The following is a 21,055-nucleotide window of genomic DNA, read 5'->3' on the forward strand; positions in this document are numbered from 1 at the left end:
TTTAGTTTATTTGATTGATCAATTCCTTTTCAAAAGCTATTATTAACTGTTTCTTTCGTCTCAGACCACAAGCCCTTCCATGGCCAACTGCAATATTGGCTCTATGAGTCAGTCCTGAGATAGTTCAGTGGAATGATGGCTTTATGACTAAAAAGAAATTCAAGGGATGTCATCACTCCCTAAGACTGATGGACAAACATTACACATGAATAACGCTTGATTTCAGGATTCATGGAAATACCAGTGCATCTTCTCTTGGTATATGCACTCCTGGACTAATTAGATTCATGATCTGTTCACTATTCACCTTGGGAGATAAAATCACTGGGGACCTGAGAGTTAGATGAGGGTAAGAAGGCTAAGGAAGAGATCATTTTGGAAGGACTGGAGGCAAGGGAATACCACATCTGGGAGAAACACCACTAGACTCTTAAGTTAGAAAGTACAGAGAGGGGTCACTAAGACATTCCTATGAAACATTGATATTTGCTTTTAAGGATCTACCCTCCTTAGAAAGCTATTCTACTTTGGCTGAATATATCCAGAAAGGAAAATCAGGTCCATTTATTACTACATATGCATTACTATGTGCTCTTTCATCTTTAATATGCATTATAGTTAGATCATTTTGGAGAATTAAAATGTATTAGGAGTTTTAAGCCCTGTGCTTTCTGTGTCTAATGGGCAGAGGTCCCTGAACAAAGTGCCTGTGGCACAGATGGGAAACAATGTGGGGATTTGCAATGATGCAAGCCTTGGCAGTTTTGCTTATGATCTGTCTTGAGTTATAAGCCTCATCTTTGAATCAGAGAGGAATTTTTTCTTGAAATGTCTATAGAAAAGATGCTGGTTCATAGTTATTCTTTAGGCCAGATCTGTCTTCCTTGCTCTGGGATGAATTATTCTCAATTGAGCATTTGTGCAACAATGAACAGCTTGTGTAAAACATATTTGTGTCACTTACTATTGTAATGTAGTGTACCGGAGATTTTTATTGATTCCATCAATGTCTTTCATGTCCTCCGCAGTCAATTCAAATTCAAAAATCTGAAGGGATGAAAGAACCATGTTAAGATGTCTCCATAGAAGTTCCTTCTAAGTGGTAATGAGAAGGTTTCTGACTACAACAGTGATAATGATGTCCTTGGAGAAAGCATTTCCATCCTCTTTTTCCAGGTAAACTCAGCCTGAGATCTCTTATGTGTGATATCTGCTACTTGTGCTTTGAGACATATCATTTATAACCTCCCTGTCTTGCTGTGTAGAAAAAGCAGTTTTCCCCAATGTTGCAATGTTACTACATCTTTGAACACAGCAAAGATGATCCTTTCCATTCCCTTCAACTTGACCTGGCCTTTATTGGAAACATACCAGGGAGGACACAACAATGTTTCCTCAAGAATCTGTTGGCTTTATTGAGAAGCATTGCTTGTGCAACACTTTGACACTATTGTTCCTTCACGTCACTCCTTCCAATGTCCATTTGCAAGATGCTTGCTCTTTCATGCTATTGAATTGTTATTACAGACACATATGTTATATTTGAGAATTCCTACTTTTGAAAAAATGTCTCTCAGTAAAGTCCAACCTTGATTTTATTTGTATTATGTACCCACTTAATAAAAAGAGCAGTGACCATAATTCTACAGATATAGATATAGATAGTTTAATTTAAAAACATATATTCAATTAAATTATGAATTATATAATTTATGTATATGTATATAAAATATAGAAGCACTGTATATGTAATAATATGCAATATTATTAATACTCTGCATTATCCATTATTATGGTATATCATGCTATATTATTATTGATATAGTATTGATACAAATTCCATTTATAATATAATACATCATATGTTATATATTGTATATCATATAATACATTATAAAAATTGTGTGATATGCTATATAACATATAGTATGCTAGATAAACTAGTATATTATATCATATATGTGTTATATAGATATATAATGAAGATATGCTACATATATTATATAATAAAGATACATTTATTGCCACGTATAGATTACATATAAGAATACTGAACATTGTATCTATCTTTCTGCATGTAGCTATTAATTAATTCTCTTTTCTCTTTCCTCTCATTTATATATATTCATTTATGTATTATTTATATCATTAATTCCCTCACTTGTGTTATGTATCTAACTAACAAATCACTTATTTGTTGATTCTACATTTTCAAAATGAGCTCCAGAATTTTTATGGCTGTCATAGTAAAATATTTTACCAGACAAGTCAAATACACAAAATAAAATTATTTTCCACAATGTTTTTAATGACATTTGCTTGGTGAATTTCTCCTAAGATTATTAGTTCAATTCATACTTCAGGGAGTCATACAAATACATTTTAAATAATATGCTTTTGGCACCATTTTCAAAATATTAAACTGATTTGCAAGAGTTTACCTGTAATTTTAACTTTTAGAAGAGTTATCAACATTTTTAATAGACTAAAAGCAAAATTACGACATTTTCTTGATCTAATGTCTGAATGTGTATACAGAAACATTTGCATGTATCTAGTTTCCTTCTTAACAAACTGTCTTTCAGGAAAAAGATGATAAAATAGAGGGAGTTATTTCATTGAGAAGATAAATGGAACAGAACAACAAACTCCTGATGTTAGCCCACACATGTAAGGGCATATAATCTTCAATAAGAGAACTGAAAATAACACAAGGCAAAAGCTTGGTCTTTTCACCAAATGCTATTGGGACAATTGGATACCAGTTTGCACATTTAAAAGCCAGTTCATGAACATTTCTATTAATACAAAAATCAGTTCTAATTTTGCAAGGACAAAATCTACACCCAAAAACCATCAAACTGTTACAGGGAAATATAGGGGGCACTCTGCAAGATAAACATAAGTAAAGAATTTTTAGAATAATCACCAAAAGCAGAGGCAGTCAGAGCCAAAACAAACAAATAGGACTACACCAAATTACACAGCCTCAGTACAGCAAAGGGAATAATACATAAAGCTAAAACAGTCAAAAGAATGGTAGAAAAATAATTGCACAGTGCAAACTGATTTGGACTAATATCTAGAAATAACAAAGAGCATCAAAAGTTCAAAGACAACAAATCAAACACCATGTGAAGAAATGGAAGAAGGAAATACCACACATTTTCAAAAATACAAATTCAAATAGTGAACAGATTTATGAAAAATGCCTCAATCTCCCTAGCTCCAGAGAAATCAAATAAGTGCCACAATGAGATTTCACCTAAATTTAGTGATATTGGCTAAATTGGGAAATCTAATATATTCCTGGCATTAATTTGCGATAAAGAAACTAATTTTCACTGTTGCTGTGAATGTAGCTTAACTCAGCCATTATGGAAGTCAGTATAGGGAATGCTAACATGATTGAAAATTGATGCACCATGGGACCCAACCACCCACCCCTAGGAATATATATGAATATATGTAGCTATACTTATACATGAAACCTGCATATGCAAAAGCAGCTTAAAACCCCGTATTTATTGCACTGCAAGTCAACAAAGACATAAACAACCCAAAAGTTCAATCGATCTACTCCACGGCATACTTCTGAGCCATGAAAAAGAAGAAAATTCTGCCATTTGAAGCAAAATAGTCCAAACTGGAGACCTTAGACTAACTAAAATAAGACAGTCCCAAAGGACAAATATCATGCATGTTCTCCATGTTATAAGGCAACCTTCACGCAAAATACAAAACAAATAGATATACAGGTAAACACATATATGCAAATATTCAATTAGGGGGACTGTATAATGGCAACCAGGAAGTGAAACTGCATTGTAGCAGGCATCTCTACTTCCAAAAAGGAATTCACACTGAAACAGTTAAGTACACCTGGACAGTAGAACTAGATTCTCCACTTTTACCTTTGCCTACAGTGTCATGACATATTAAAAAGTTATAATGTTAAATATGCAACTGTTACTAAAAACTATACTACTGTGATAATGAGGAGGATGAATGGTGAGCCTGGAAAAAAAATCATCAGAGTTCAGTAAAAACTAATCCTATACAACCTTGAGCACAAGTAAGAGTTCAGATGGGAAAGTTGAAGACCCAAGACCCTTAAAAAATTTACTATATGGAAGAACTCAAAAAACACAGTAACAAAAATTCAAAATTGAAATAAGATTGTTGTCACAGAATTAGTGAGGCATCAACCTAGGTTTGAGACAATACTTTATGATGACTATTTTGGTGTTCTCTTTCTACCCTAGCAATCTGCCCTCATAGTACCCTGGGGAGAGATGCATGACGAATCTGAGATGTGCCACAAGCTCTCATCCAGAAGTTGCAGTTTGCAAGCACACTACTTGAGAGACACAGCTCAGTCTTTACCTGCATGTTCTCTTTGATTCTCTTCTCATTGAAGCTTTTGGCCAGGACCACCACCCCACGCTGCAGGAGGTAGCGCAGAGCAACCTGACCTGGTGTTCGGTTACGTTTCTTGGCAATGGCTTTCAGCACTGGGTCTTCCAGGAGAACCGGACTGTTCTGATCAACCCTAGGGTGAAAATACACACAGATACAAAGCATACAAGAGGGAAAATTTAGAGTGCGTTGACCACTTCACTTAAATTGCCTCGAGAATTGGCAGGAATAGGTACAATATGGTATAGTTAGAAAACAGTTTCACAAGAATTCATGTGATTCATTTGCTTGGCAGCAACTAGAACCAATTGCACATCAAAGGTTAATAGATCATTATAATATGTATGCCCATAGTGTAAACTTTTGCAGCATTGTAATGATCCCCTATGTGTTGTGGCTATTCTTTAATATCTACTTCCAAAATACACAATGGATGTCTGGAATCACAGATTTTACTGAATTACAAATGCTTATAAAGCAAGATAGAGCTAGAAATATAGTTTTTTTTTATATACACATGCACAAACCTAATATCTCTTATATTGTCTTTATGTATTATCATGCATGTTAGCTACCACTTTTGCATGCAGAGGTGGAACAGCAAAACTAGCAGACATTTGTTGTTTCTATATTGCAAATTACATCAGGGAATTCATTCTTAAAGAAGATTGCAATATCAGAATATTATTTTTCCTTTCCTTGCTAAGCATAAAGCTTTTTACAAGTTTACCTAAAGGAAACAATTCATAGGTCCACTTGGACAAATATAAATTTCAGCATCATTACTATTGTCCTTGTAGATCATTATAAGTCAAATAGGAATGATGGAAAGACAAGTACTCAGTGTAAAGACACTTGACTTGATTACCTAGACAAATATTAAATGACCATTGGGTAGATCCTATAATGTCAGTACTCAAAGAAAAAGGAGGAGTACCAGATTTCATTACTCAGAATAATACACAATGTAAAAACTCAGGGACAGGCATTGTGAAACACTGGGATAAGTCATCTCTTGAAATATGCATATCCTTTATTAAATGTGCCTGCTTTGAGCCAGCCACTAGATGGTAGCCTAATACTTGGGCTCCAGCAACCCATTTCAGTAACTTGGGAACAGTCACTGCCTCTGAGCTTCAGTCTGGCCTAGCTCAATGTTTCTCTCTTCCTCTCTCTCTCCTAATTTCTTTTCTAACAATGAATAAATACTTACGAATAAATACACCAAATTACTTATTTTAGAATCATCCACTTAGTATTTGACCACTATCCACTTAGCAACAAATAAGGGAGAATTTTTGTAAAATAGAAAGAACTACAGATCCTTGTGACTATTTCCATGAATTTCACTGAATTTCTGCACAACAGAAATTGAAAACAAGATCGTATATAAAACTGCTTTCATATAATGTACCAATGAAGGAAAACTTAATCTGAAGTGACAAAAATACCAGAAAACTGCTGCTCTGTTGCAGAGTTGAGATTCATTTCCCACTTCCTGTCTCTGACCAGCCATTCTGCTATTGTGGGTGTTTGGAGAGTGACCAAGAGGTGGAAATTCAGTCCATCTGTCTGGAACTTTCTTTGAATCATAAACATACAATGCCGATAGTGCAGTGTGGTAAGTCACTGCTTTGGACGCCTTCCATATCCTATTGCTGAACAAATCCAGGCTGCTCTGCTCCTGAGTGAGAATCATGTGTATGCATCTAGGAAAGCAGAACATAAGAGCTCATGTACTGTGATCCCTGACACCCATGTGGGAGATCCAAATGGACTCTTGACTCCTGGTGTTGGACTGTGTAGCATATGAGAGGATTTGAGGTGTGAAAGAGCAGATGAAATTTTTCTCTGAGTGTGTTTCGTTCTACCTCACTCTTCCTCTCTCTGTTTCTCTGTGTTTGGAAACACTGAACCACAGTGTTTGTACATTGGAATTGCACCACACTATCTTCCACTTATATTTTAAGTTTTATCTTGTCTCATTATCAATAGAATTGCAGCACAGGTTAACTGTTTCATATTCTCCTTACCAGCTTGGATCTCTTTGTGACCCCAAGGCGCTGTAAGCAACAAGAGCAATGTCCTTGGACTTGCAGTACTCCAGAAGCTTGCTCTGGTTCAGGTAAGCATGACATTCCACCTGTAACAAACATGTCAAGAGCAAATGATATTAGAATACATGAGCCAGCATCACAGGAAACATGTAAACTGCTTGAGGGAACTGTAACCTAAAAGCCAATCTCTCTGTTTACATCCGTCTCTACTTATAACTACATTAGTGTTTGTACTGCATCATTAAGCATATTATTTCCCTATGAACCTTCTGATTATCTCCTATTCTCAGAAGATGCCAAATGAATGAAACAAATTTATTCTTATTTTTTTGTTTTATTAATGTAAATATCATTTTCTGCTAATATAATTTTTTTTGTTTGCATGAGTGATGATCCTAGCAAAAAACCTACAAATTTAGTGTTAGAATGCTTTGATTTTAGAAAGAAAACTGAATGAGGCATGGGAAAGAGACTTGAAAAAGCATCTGCCTATTAAAAGTATAGAAATTAAAGGCAAAAAACCATGTGTCCTGAAGTTCAGGGACAAAGGAGCTGATCCTTTTAGCTCCATTGACCAGCCAACTCCCTGATAATGTACCCAGGAGAGCAATGAGAAATGGATGAGATCCTTGACCCCTTACAGTCATGTGGGAGACTTGGATGGTGTCCCAGGTGCTTTTTTTCCACCTGGCCATGTTTATCTGTTCCAGAAACATAAGCAATGACTGCTGGTTGATTGCTCTGTTTACATCATTATCACTATCCCTCTAGTCATTTCGTAGTAATTCATACAATCTTATATTTGTATTCATGATATTCAATGACACCTCAAAATCATAGTTAGTAACTTAGCTTAATTGAAAACTAATGTTTATAAAGGAAATGGAAAATTTCTGCTCCATCTTTACCACCATTGCAGAGAATCCTCACTCTTATCATGTACAAACTAGGAGACTTACAGCCCATGCATCTCTAAAGCCATTTTTGCTACAGCACAGAACACAGTATGAAGAAAAGTGATTGCCTTGACAACATTATCTTAGAATTCTAGATCATTCCCTAAGCTTTCTGTGGGTGAATCAACAACTTCTTTAGATATTAGACTCCTTGAACTGATTTCTCTTTGTAGCTTCACAAATAGTGTGAGCATAGCATGTAATTCTGAGGTGTGCTTTGAAAATAATATTAAAATGTTCTCAGTCAAATCTGATTATATAGCAGAAATTAAAACATTACTGAAATGCTGATATATATGTAATATTAGGTTGTGAGTTTTTTACCTAATTCAATTTTGTGTAAGAAGATCCCCAATAGTAAATACCTAAGACAAATTGTGTAAATATTGGAGTGGGTTTTTTTTATATAACTATCACATTTTTGAAAGCGTATGCACTTTGAAGTAGCATCAACAATTTGTGCTAATTTGCAGTACTGGGTATTCCTAAATATATATTAAACTATTATTTGTATGTTGTCTTGCTTTTCTTTCCTTTGCTTTAATTTGAACATGCTCTCAATATTCTTAAGTGTCTGTCTGGTTTCCCCCTTCTCCATGCCATAAACTCAACCATTTACCATTGTCATCAGGATAGACACCTGAGGCCTAATACCACTCTCTCCCTCTTCCTCATTTCTCTCTACCTATGTAGCAAATCAGGTTTATCTACTTGCTTCCTTGGTTTTGCCTCCTTGGCCCTTGAGAGTAAGTTTGGCTGTCTTAGTTTTTATTATATCCCTTTACCTAGGAGATCTAATACATTTCTATAAGTTTATTTTTCATCATTCAACAAGCAGCGCCTCCAAAGTCTTTCATTCCATTCCAGAACATTTGCTTGTTGTGGAGTCTACCACTGACAGATGTCAACTCAATAAACACGTTGAAATGCCACACAGGAGCCTGAAACTTAGCTTTGATTAATGACATCATGCCTCTCTCACGCCACACAATTTAGCCCTTACCTGATACTTCATACTGTAATGAAATGAATGATCAGTCATTACACTAGATATCAAGCCATGGACCTGAGATGTGTGCATTAAGAAAGAAGACTGTGAGGAGTGGAATGTAGAGAAGGCCCTGTGGGTTTAAGATTTACCTGGTTGCAAGCAGGCTTATACTTGAGTCCTGGCTTGGTCAGTATGTGTTCCAGTTGTTTGTGATTGAAATTGGACACCCCAATGGATTTGGTTAATCCTGCATCTTTGCACTTCTCCAGAGCCTGGGGAAGTGGGAAATGTATATTTACATGTTAGCTGTACTCTGTTTTTTCATCCACGCTTAGAATTTATGAAACCTAGAAATAATTTTAACATGTATACAATCTTGAGGAAACAAAATTTATATTATAGCATGTCATGTATTCTCAGTTGTGACTGAGAATACATGAGGACAACAGTAGTGCTAAGCCACCAACTATGAAACCAGCATCAAATTCCAAGAACACTTCTGTAACCTGAGTGCCCTCCTACAGATTCAGGTCCCCACTGAAGCACCTGCTGAAGGACCAGAAGATGACACAAAATACTTAGGCTGCTGCAACCCATGTGAGAAATTTAACTGGACTTTCAAAATCTTGAATTGCATGACTGATCCATTTATTGTGGCCTTTTTGGGAGGGGAACTAGCTGATAGATCTGTTTCTCTCCTTGTCTCCCTCTCATTCTGTTGTTCAAGTAAATAAAATATAACTTCAAAGAAATTAAAATATTTGAAGCCCTCAAAAGTAATATTGTGTAACTCCCTAACATTACAGACAGGAATAAAGGAATTACACAGATGTCTCATATTATGTCTGAGGTCAGACATCACTGGAACAAAAATCCTCCTCTTCTTAGACCTCATTACATGTTTCCTACATTCTTGTACAATGTCTGCCATTATCTGTAGCATTACATACCTCCCATGTGTCACGAAGGTCCACTGTATCTAAAATAAATTGTCCTTTGTCATCCATTGGTATTAGTTCATCCCCAGGCTGGAAATAACAATAATAATAATAATAATAAAGACAAAGTGAAAATGGTTTCTTACATGACATTTCATATGCCTACATAGCTTGGTCACACCACATTCTGGAAATTGTGATTCACTGAAGTGTGTATGAGTTACATGTGCATGTATGTTTATTAAAAGGAATATGAAGAAAAAACACAAAATCTTAATTTTCTAAGAGAAAATAGACAACAGACCATAATGATCTGCAATGGCAACTAAAATCCTAAAGTTCAGGAGAGAGAGTTATCCTCCAGTTGAGTCATTTTTGTCTCCCAAGCTCAATCTGGTTTGGAGGAAACTACTAATTAGAACCTCAAATCAACGAATTTTAATTCCAGTTGATAAATACACAACCTCACAGACAGAAACTTTCAGATGTGCTCAGCTCACACTCACATTGAGGAGAGATCAAATGGAGAAAGCCTAAAGGAGCCTGACTGTACATGCAGACCATCCAGGTGACCCCTCACAGCATTGAGAGAAGAAGTGCAAGTGGGAGAGGTCTGTATCTTCAGAAATGGAAATGCTCATTGTGTCTATGAATTTTTAGCTACTCAACATTCTTTAGGACTGTAATGTAAATGGGTCTGTACTGGAGACAACAACTCACAGGGTGGAACACTCTACTGCTTGAGGTAGAAGCAGTGATCTCTCTAAACTTCTACCTTTCTTAAAGATGGGCAATAGGAATGAAAAGTCTTAATGGTGATGAGCCTCAGCTAACTAGAAGAGTGAAGTCATGTAACAATTTTAATCCAATCTTTAAAATCTACATTTGTCAACGGAAACAGGGGTAATCAAGCTGGTGCCTCATATGCATTTAGTAATAACACTGGTGAAAACACGCAACACACAACAAAGAAAACCAAATGCTTACCTTCATGGGAACTGGAAGATGCATGATGATAAGATCCACATAATCCATTTGAAGTTTCTTCAGTGACTTTTCTAGCGCTGGACGGACATATTCTGGGCGAAAGTGTGTAGCCCAAAGCTGCAACAACAAAGACATATAAAAATTGCCTTATGATTTAATTCATTTAGGTGCTAAAATCAGACACCAATTTTGAACATTGAGTGATGAGTATTAGTGCACTATGAAAGATCAATTACTATTGAAGGATCTATCTATTATTAAGTAGAACAAGCTAAATTTATGATATTCATTATGCCCCAGATGCTTAATAATATACCAAGATTTATTTGAGTGAATGTATTAACAACAGTAAATAAAACAGAATGAGTAGAGAAAGCAACTGTCAAAAAAATGAAAAGTAATTACCCACTGAAAAATTCAGATGAAAGACAAGGGGAAATGCAATCCACTATCCTGGACAATCTGTCTTCAGAAATTACCCTGTTAAGTAATTCATATTCTAAAACAAATTCAACTAATGCGTACATACTTAGGATACAGCTAAAGAGAACTCAGCAGTCTATACATTAAAAGTGACTTTCCCACTGACAAAATGCATCAATGTTCTGCATTTCAGTGATAAGGATTAAAGATCTTACACTGTAACTCTCTTTTCAACATAATAGCTCAAATGCACAAGACATATTCTAGGACAATTTTTTTAAAGTTTAAAGAAACTGACATTTGGGCCCAGCGCGGTGGCGCAGTGGTTAAGGTCCTCGCCTTGCACGCCTGGGATCCCATATGGGCGCTGGTTCTAATCCCAGCAGCCCCGCTTCCCTTCCAGCTCCCTGCCTGTGGCCTGGGAAGGCAGTCGAGGACGGCCCAAAGCTTTGGGACCCTGCACCCGCATGGGAGACCCAGAAGAGGCTCCTGGCTTCAAATCGGCATAGCATCGGCCTTTGCGCTCACTTGGGGAGTGAATCATGAGACAGAAGATCTTCCTCTCTGTCTCTCCTCTCTGTATATCCACCTTTCCAATGAAAATATAGTAAAAATAAATCTTTAAAAAAAAAAAGAAACTGATATTTAGTCACTCAGTAAATTCACTCAATAAATAGGTATTTGAACTCAAACAGTGTAAATAAATCTTGAATGACTTTCCAAGACTTTGAAAAGCTGCATCTCATGTCTAATGCACTTCTGAACAAAGAAAAGATAATATATTATTTTTCAAAAGGTTTATTTTATGTGTTACAGAGAGAAAGAAGGTGAGACAGAAACAGAAAAAAAAGAGAGATGGAAAGGAAAGAGAAGGACACAGAGAAAGATTCCCTCTATTCATAGACTCATCAAAATTCCAGAGTTAGTCCAATCAAAAATCAGAAGCAATGACACATAGCTAAGCCATCGTGTGATGGCTCTCGGGTTACCAGAAGGAAGAAACACTGGAATTAGAACAGTGGGAACCTGAGTCACTATGCTGAAATGGAAAGTGGCAAATCAGATCATGCCACATCTGTCAAAAGCAAGCCTTTGCTTTTCTGTTTCTGTGATCTGCCTCCACAAGAGTAAGAAAGAAAGCACTCAAATGGTGAACATTTTGCTTCCATAACACCATATAAAAACTGACAGTGTTCTGTAGTTTCTGTACCTTGGTAGTGTAGAAAACGTCCTCTCTCTTCACAGTCCCATCAGCAATCTTCTCACGAATAGCTGCCCCAACCTCCTCCTCATTTCCATATATAAATGCTGAATCAAAGTGACGAAAACCTGCATCAATGGCCACTTTGGTGAACTCATAGGACTTGCTTTTTGGAACCTAAAACAAGAACGAGAGAGTTAATGATATGCACACAAACAGGAATTGTTATTTCCTCAGTAACATTTCCTCTCATTGTTGCTGCTGATGCCACTCACATACCCTTGATAGAATATCTCAGTAATAGAACAGTGCTCTAAGATTTCTACTAAGATAAAATGTAATCTCGTCTCTGGGAGAAACTGTTGAAATGAGCAGCCACATGAAATGAAGTCTTACTGAATGAGAAGTAATGATACAAAAATGGCTTTGAGGAGAGCATCCAATATTGAGATAAATTTGTTCAGGCAATCAGAAGGAAAGAAATATTTTGCACACACACACACTTACACAATCATTATAGCATCTGTGATTCTGCTTGTGCCCAATAATTGAAAATGAGCCCTAGCTCACATCCTTCTTCTCTGTGCTAGTCAATTTGTTCATTACTGTTAAATCATCTCTCCTCAAATTGTCTCATGCAACATTTGGTTTACATGCAATTTTTGAGTAGTTCATGTGTGCTTAGCAGTCTAATAGTCCATGAGGTGCCACTGATTTAGCCATGGACAGAGGATCATCTTCCTTGCTAGCAGGAGGAATCAGAGAAAATGAGTGAGAGACTGCCAATAACTATACAAGTAGTAAGTTAAGCTATGGAAATGCTTCACAAAATATGCAAAACCAAATATTTTACAAGATCTCTTCATGTAGAAAATAAGTACAGGAAACAGATAAGAAAATAAGCATCACATATACCATTCAGGAAATGTATCATTAAATAAGGAAGCCAAGCTATGAAAGTACAAAATGAAATACATTAAAGAGAATGTTGCTTTGAAGCTAAATCCAGAAGACAGTTGCAGTCTAAGGTACCCTGGAGAACAAAAGGGGCCTTCAGAAAACAGAAAGATACACCTGAGCAGATTTAAATGAAGCATAGGATGAGGACAAATTTAATATTAAAAGTAGATAAATTCATCTCATTTTTCTTTTAATTAGGCCCCCGGGAATCTCCATTAATCATTTCCATCATCAGTTCCTCATGTAGATTATTTGCTTGGATGTTGAGGAACAGCAATTCTAATTTTTCCCTACATAATGCTCAAGGAGTAATAACGGGTATGAAAATTTCCAATTGTGTCTTTTTGTGGATTCCCATAAAATAACCCTTCGGAAGACTTTCTGATAACTAACCCATATAAATGGTAACCTTGCGAAGTATTTTATAATTTCATCCTATCATTCTAAGGAGCCTTCAGAATAATACCCCTGTTCCTACAGTAATACCTTAGAACATCTCCCCTGAAGTCTACACATTAATAGGCAGCTAACTGTCCTTCTGGCTCCAGCATGCTTCTTCTATTTGAGTAGACAAATATCACAAATCATGGATATGACTTACCTGATTTCAAGCATGGCAATGAACTCAAGCTACTTCTCTTGAATATTTTGGAAGAACACTCAGCTGCATGGCAAGCTTGGGTTCTTAACATCCCAATGTCCACTGACATTTAGAGACATAATATTCAACACTGGAGATGGTGTTTCATCACACAATGGTAAATACCCAAATGAGATACCCACATCCCATTGGGGAAAGCCAAATATTAACTCTAGTCTCCACTTCAGACCCAGGTTCACACTGATACAACTGGGATGCACCAGATGCTGGCCTAAGTTTTGGCTTCCTGCCACCAACAAGGGAGTTCTGGATATAGTTCTGGGTTCCTGCCCATTATCCAGCTTACAACCATATTTGAAAGCATTGGTAAGTGAAGTAATACGTCAAACATCTCTCTTGGGTTATTACTTACCCTTATGAGTCACCCTTTCAAATATTAGAGTTGAATCAATTGGTTGATTTATCAGTTAATATTTAAATCAACTTCCTGAAGGAGTCTGATTGACACCTTCTAAAATCAAAAGGTTTGCTATCCCCATCTGCCAACCTTTGAAACTAGACCCCTGTGCTGTTGAATGCAGATGCTACATAGCATAGGATTTGACTACTCAGTCTGTCAACTTCCCTCTGTTAGATCAAAGTGCAATTGACCTGCTTGTTTGCACAGCAAAGCAATCATTTGCCAAAAATATCTCACTGAATTGAGGGAGCAGTGCAGCCTGCTCTAAAAGGTTTTAAACCTTATTATTATGAATTTTTTGTTTCCCTTACAGAGAACATTTTATATTCTTAAAGTTTCCAAAACTCTGCCCTTTTAACTCCAGGACCAAAACAAAAGTAACTACCATGGGCATATACCCATGGTCTTGTTGGAGCTGGGTTGTCATCTACAAAATTATCTACCTGATTATTGCTGAAAAAAGAGCTGGGAACACAAGGATAACTTGAGTATCAACAAAAGCAAAACACTCTCATTCATCTATACTCTAATCTCAATAGTTCAGAAAAGAAAATAAGAGGTGTTGTTCATTTTGTTAATGCTCCCAAGTCGTCTTCTTTCTTTCTTTAAATAAGTCTTGTTTCCTAAGAGTAAAATAATAGTTGCTTTTTCATGTCAAAAGATTAAATGATTGAAATTCTCTCAGAAACACTTTCAGTACCAACATGCTCAGCAAAACTTCTCTGCTATAAAGCACACCTGTTACCTGTCATTTCTTCCTCTGCTCTTTGACAACCAGGAGCATCTAACAGAGCAGACTGACTCTGAGTGAGGCAGCAGAAAAGCACACACAGAGCAACTGGAGCTGTGGTTTTTGGAAATGTAACAAATAGCAACCATGAGTGCTCACCCAGGAAAGTTGTTGGTGAATTCACTGAGAAAATACATGCACAGTTAAAAACACAAGTAAGGATTTCATGCATGTTAGATAATAATAAAAATAATAATCAACATCTACCCACAGTTCTCTACTTCTGAATATCCAGAGTCAACTCTTGTCACACTGATGCATAAAGAATCTCTTTGACAAAAAAAAAAGAGACAGGTAGAGAGAGAGAGAAATAGGAGCCCAGACGGTCACTTCTAATCCATCAACTTTTCCAGCATGTAAACGTTACAATTTGTTAACAGCCATTCCAAGCACATCAACACTCAGTGACTCAGGACCCCTCAGGTTTACTTACATCTCCAGAAGCTGCAGTGCCGAATCCAAGCCTGGGCATGAAGTGCCCATCATTCAGCTTCACAGAACGACTGTGTTTGAGATCCATCCTTCTCCACGCTGAAATAAACTGTTTCACTTTCCTTTTCCTATGAAACAACTGTAGGACAAGCCTCCAACATGCTTTATTTATACCAATCTAAGTTGGGTGGAGCCTAGCCTGGTTCCTTAGTTCAATGAATCACACAGCTAATTAGGCACTTACAGAAGTCAGCTCACTGAATTGAGGAAGTATGCAAATTGAACTAGAAGATTTGAATCTCTAGACTCCTGAGATCCCTGTTTATTTCTTTGTTTTCAACAGATTAAACTTTGATGCTCAGTCTTATCTTGAGGATTTACTCTTCTGGGACATCCTTAAAAGGCAAGATGTAATGAACATTTGCATATAGCTGTCACATTGACTAGAGCATATTTTGTCATCATCATCATTCCAGAAAGGACACAGTCTCACTGACCAACTGAGGGGAGGTCACTAGCAGCACAGACAAACCAGGATCTTGGACACAAGCTGAGCATGTACATCTAACTTCTACTTCATTCTTTAAGCTGATAATCTGGGGAAACAGGGACTTGTTCAACAGATAACCTGCTAGTCCTCGTATACTTTGCAATAAATGAATGTTTTCCCTCCCAATAGGATGTCAGTGACTGACTTTGTGCACTTTGGGCGGTGGGCTCAGTCGAAGATGATACATAATCATTACTCCAAAAACTTTGAGAATGCAATACATCAGAGTCAATCTTTTGAAAATATATAATTTAAAAATCAGCTACTCTGAGTTTAGCAATAAACATGATTTTTTGCTTGTTAGTTTTTTTGGGGGGGGGTTGATTTTGGGTTTTGGTTGTTGTTTTTGTTTTGTTTTGTTTTGTTTTGTTTTGTTTTTGTAAATGAGCTCTGGCTGTGTGGAACACTTTAAGGTTTCTATATGCACCACTGCAACCAGGTCTATGAGTGTTCTTTACCATTGGCTGTTTGTGTTAACTTCCATTAACATAGCTAACAAAGTATGGCAAATACAAGAAATATACAGAATTTCTCATTCAGAAATTTCTATTCTTCTCTTTCGACTCAATATTTTCAGAAGAATTCAGTGCACATTTCAACAGACTAGGTAGCACTGATGCAAATCTGAACTGAATAATTAGGATACAAAGTCCACTAGGGTATACTGAATGTAAATCAGCAGTTGCTAAAGGCCAAAACACACAGGTGCAGATGACTTAATATGGTAAAGGAGCTCACATATCTTGCAAGCTCCATAAGCAGTCATTTTCTCCTCCTCCTGCTGACTCATGAAGATCAGCTGATGTCAGGGGAAAGGTAGCATTGGGAATGGGGGTGCCAACTTAACTACTGCCACTTCAAAAGAGAACTTTGAGACCTTGACTATGAAAATAAAAACTACTTGTATGATCCCAATGGGATTCCTCTTCCTCTCTTTCTTCCTAGAAAGGAAGCTCAGCCCTTCATTTCTATAACTTTTTACTTTTTCTCATATATATGTAAGTCATAAAATTCTATATACCATACATCATTTCTCTCTTCACACAGGCTTGTGCCAACTGGGTTATGGTAAGTGACACCTGGACAGGAACAAGAAGAGAAAAATAATTTTTGTGTGTGCAGAGTAAGAAATAAAGTGAAAAATAAAAAAGAGTGCAGATAATGATGACTGAAAAAAAAATCACAAAACATTCCCAGACACAATTGTGAGTTTTGTGGTTGGGAAAAAAAAAATTTTAGCCACAGTAATGTAAAAGACTTCAGTATACAAAGTAAATAATAATTATTACCAACATTAAACAGATGTTTAGAGACTGAAAATTAATATTTCAAAGAAAAGTTCGTTAGAGTTCTGATTTACATTCTTCGAGTAGAACCCTTGGTTTCCCACAGGGAGGACTCAGATGTAGACAACTGTAGGTAGAAAGCTGCAAGGTTCCTCAGCAGGCAGAGAGTTTGCCTTCACACCCATTCTCTCTGTGGGCTCACATAAGGCTGGTCCTGCTTCCTCTGCTGAGAGGGGAGCGCAATAGAACTAGGCAGAACAGGGAAGAATGGCTACTCCCTTCCCTCACATTTATCCATGATGATTCCTTGTCTCCTTCAGTTCCTGTTCAGCAATCAGAAAGTGCCATGCAGGCAGCCCTTAGAGAGGTCATGTGAAATATGGATCTGGAGTACCAAGTGGCATTTCCAATAACTGAGAGACCAGATGCAATGTGAGAAACCATGTTGGATGACGGCAAGATTATACAATCGTGACTGCACAGCCTAGCCCCAAATGGAGTAGACTCATGTTGCTTGTTTAGTGGAGGATTAAAAATAAGGGCTGGTAAAACTTAGCCCTTATATGTGGGCTTAGCAAATAGGGAACTAACAGGTGCATGCAGCATTCTTCTAAATTCCTGAGTTATCAAGTAATCAAACAGCTGATTTGTTTGGAAACATTGACAAAATTAATAGACACTTGGCCCAAGTAGCTAAAGGCAAGAGAAGAAGACCTAAATGAATAAAATCGGACATAAAGGTGAATATATACGATGGATACCACTGAAATACAAATAATCATTAGGAATCACTACACTGGATTATAAACAACTAAATTGAAAATTCAAGAAAAATTGAATAAATTCCTGGACACACAATTTTCTGAAACTGTGTCATGAGGATCTTAAAAGTAGAAACACATCAATAATTAGAAATATGGTTGAATCACTATTAAACATTCTCCCAACTAAGAAAAGGCCAACATCAGAAGGACTCGCTGATAAATCTACCAAATATTTAAAGAAGAATATTACAATTCTTGTCAGTCTATTCAAAACAACAGAAAGGGTGGCAATCTTCCAAAATTCCCTTTGTGAAACTAACATCCACCTAAATTAATAAACTAGAAAAGACACACAACAGAGAAGGAGAACTGTAGAACAATTTTCATTTTTACATTCCCGCTAACTGAATCCAAGAATATACAAGCTAACTGAATCCAACAATACATCAGATCTTTCATCCAGACCAGGAAAAATTTATCCCTGGTATGCAGGGATGATTCAACATAAATTAATCATTAAATGTGATACAGAAATCAAAACACTGGATATATAGCTATCTAAATGGATGCAGAGTCTGTATTCAATAAAATTCAACATCCCATCATGCTAATTAGGCATAAAAGGGTCATTCCTGGCTCAGTATAATGGCCTTAAAAACACCAGGAAGTCAAATGGGCGCCAGTTCTAATTCTGCAGCCCTGCTTCCCATACCTGCTTGTGGCCTGGGAAAGCAGTTGAGAATGGCCCAAAATCTTGGGACCCTGCACCCACGTGGAAGACCTGGAAGAAATTCTCAGTTACTAGCTTCAAATCGGCACAGCACCAGCTGTGGCGGTCACTTGGGGAGTGAAGCACCAAATGGAAGATCTCCCTCTCTATCGCCCATCCTCTCTATGTATCTGACTTTGCAAGAAAATAAATTAACGTTTGAAAAAAATAGGGTCATTCCTCAAAACAATCAAGACCCCATCTAAAACACACAGTCTCAGCATTTTAGCTAATGGGGAAATATGGAGACACATCTGGAACATCTGGAAATAGACAAAGATTCTCACTCTTACCACCTCTACTCAAATTAGGATGGGACAAGGCTGGACTCACAGTAAAATGGCTGAAAATGTCCTGGTGATAGGATGTTGGACTCACCAACATTGACCATGCCTACATTGTTGGGAGACATCTCAGTGGCAGCATGATGTGCTTGCAAAGGTTCATGAACAACATCCATTGTAAACCTGGAGAGGAGATCAGTGCAAAGGGGAGAGAAATTGGGGAGGTGAAGCGGAGACCCCAGTGCCTATTAAACTATATCACAAAACAAAATAATAATTTTAAAATACAGTACTAAAAGTTCTACTTGGAGTTATTTGCCAAGAAAAAGGAATCAAAACACATTGGGAAGGAGGAAGTCAAAGTATCCCCCATACATTATTTAGGATTTTCACTATAAGGGAAGCAAAAGAATCAAGTAAGACTACTGTAACTCAGAGGCAATAAAGCAAACTTGCAAACTACAAAATCAGTGCACAGAGTTCAATGGCCTTAGAATATACAAACAATTCCGTGGCTGAGATAGAACACATAGGATCATTCCCGTTAACCATATGGACAAAAATGTTCAATTCTCATAGTAAACCAGACCTAGAAAAAAAAGCTATATCTAGGATGAAAATCACAAACATTAAAGAAAAAAGTAAGATATCAAAAATGTACAGAAGTTGTCAATGTTCATGAATTAGTCCAACCAATATTATTAACATGTCCATAGAGCCAAAGTAACCTCAGATTCTATCCAATTCCAATGAAAACACAAATGCTATTATTCACAGAGAACAAAAAAATACTAAAATTCATGTGGAATAACAAGTATCCTGAATGGCTAAAGCATTATTAAACAATAAAAACAAAGCTTCAGGTATCACAATATCAGAATGACACAACATGTTTCCATTCAACATCTAATACAGGGCAGTAGTCATGAAAAAAGCCTGGTACTGGCACAAAAAAAAGATCAATGGAACAAAACAGAAACAAATGGATAAGTGCTTGCAGAAGCAAAAACAAGACCAATATTATTCACCTTTTGCAATTTTCAGCTCTAAATGAATACGGGGCCTAAACCTATAACCTGATATCAATAAAACATTACAGAAAAATATCAGTAATACTCTATAAGAACTAGTTATACGCAATGATGTCTTACATAACATTCCAAAAGCACAGCCAACTAAAGCAAAAAAAAACAAATGAGACTTTATCATCCTACAAGCTTCTATACTACAAGAACGATATCAGTAAAGAGAGGAGAAACCCAACAGAATGGGAGGAAAATTCACAGAAAACACAACAGATGGACGATTAATATCCACAATTTCTAAAAAACTCTAAAAATCCAACAACAGTAAAACAAAGAAACCAAAAAGAATGTGAGAGATATCCTTCAAATAATGAAATTCAAAAGAAACCCGAAAAAATGCTCTGCATCTTCAGCTTTCAGGGAAATGCAACTAAAAACCACAATGTTGCTTCACCTAACCCTAGGGAGAATGGCTACATGCACAAATCAACATAATTGCTGCTGAGGAAGTGCAAACACAGGGTACCTAATCCACTTAATGATGGGAATGTCAACTGGTACAACCCCCAGGAAAGTCAATGTGGAGATTAGAGATCTACAATGTGAACCAATGACCCCACTCCTGGACTACTACTCAGCTATGAAAAGAAGGAAATTTTACCATTTGCACAAAATTGACCAACCCAAAGACCATCAGACTTAGTGAAATAAGCCCCTGAGCCAAACACAAATATCAAATGTTCTCTCTAATAAGCAATTACAAAAAGAAGAGCACAAAAGAATAATTGCTTCAAGATAGATTAGCTGGTTACAGAAAATTGTATGTATCCATTTTTACTTTACTCCCAAGTAATAAAATTGTCATTATTGTTTATAATTACACTATAGATTAGATTAATATGTTTTATACCATTTCCTGTACTTTTCAGGTCAGGACAGATTTATATATCAGAAATGTAAACTTGCAACAGAGAAATTAATGAGTATGCTATTATAATAACCTGGGGGGAAAGAATAGGAGTGGGAAAAGGAGAGAGGAGGAGGAAATCATTTGTTATGCTTGTAAATCTGTATCATAGAAAAATAGACAAACTAAAAAGTGTAGTAGCTGTGTATTTTTGGTCTAGTAGTTAAGACACAGACGCCCTATATCAAAGTCACA

The 21,055-nt window shown here is 36.7% G+C and overlaps 2 protein-coding genes across 2 annotated transcripts in view; both read right to left on the minus strand.

Moving 5' to 3' along the window:
* The window catches only part of LOC121148054 (aldo-keto reductase family 1 member C15-like), a 48,334-nt gene extending 32,982 nt beyond the window's left edge, over nucleotides 1-15,352 (minus strand). Inside the window, exons 1-8 of one of the 2 annotated variants that reach the window (XM_040968039.1) lie at nucleotides 15,217-15,352; nucleotides 11,982-12,149; nucleotides 10,349-10,465; nucleotides 9,374-9,451; nucleotides 8,573-8,695; nucleotides 6,453-6,562; nucleotides 4,387-4,552; nucleotides 964-1,047 (exon numbers count right to left, since the gene is read on the minus strand). In XM_040968039.1, the coding sequence (XP_040823973.1) occupies nucleotides 964-1,047; nucleotides 4,387-4,552; nucleotides 6,453-6,562; nucleotides 8,573-8,695; nucleotides 9,374-9,451; nucleotides 10,349-10,465; nucleotides 11,982-12,149; nucleotides 15,217-15,303 (933 nt within the window). In that variant the 5' untranslated portion in view covers nucleotides 15,304-15,352. Of the gene's footprint in view, nucleotides 1-963; nucleotides 1,048-4,386; nucleotides 4,553-6,452; nucleotides 6,563-8,572; nucleotides 8,696-9,373; nucleotides 9,452-10,348; nucleotides 10,466-11,981; nucleotides 12,150-15,216 lie in introns of those variants that run through there. The other variant, XM_040968040.1, reaches the window with a different exon arrangement.
* The window catches only part of LOC121148045 (prostaglandin-E(2) 9-reductase-like), a 296,739-nt gene that overhangs the window by 225,239 nt on the left and 50,445 nt on the right, over nucleotides 1-21,055 (minus strand).

Source organism: Ochotona curzoniae, unplaced genomic scaffold, assembly GCF_017591425.1.
Source record: "Ochotona curzoniae isolate NIBS_2020 unplaced genomic scaffold, NIBS_Ocur_1.0 scaffold_4683, whole genome shotgun sequence".
In the NCBI taxonomy this organism is placed as follows: Eukaryota; Metazoa; Chordata; class Mammalia; order Lagomorpha; family Ochotonidae; genus Ochotona; species Ochotona curzoniae.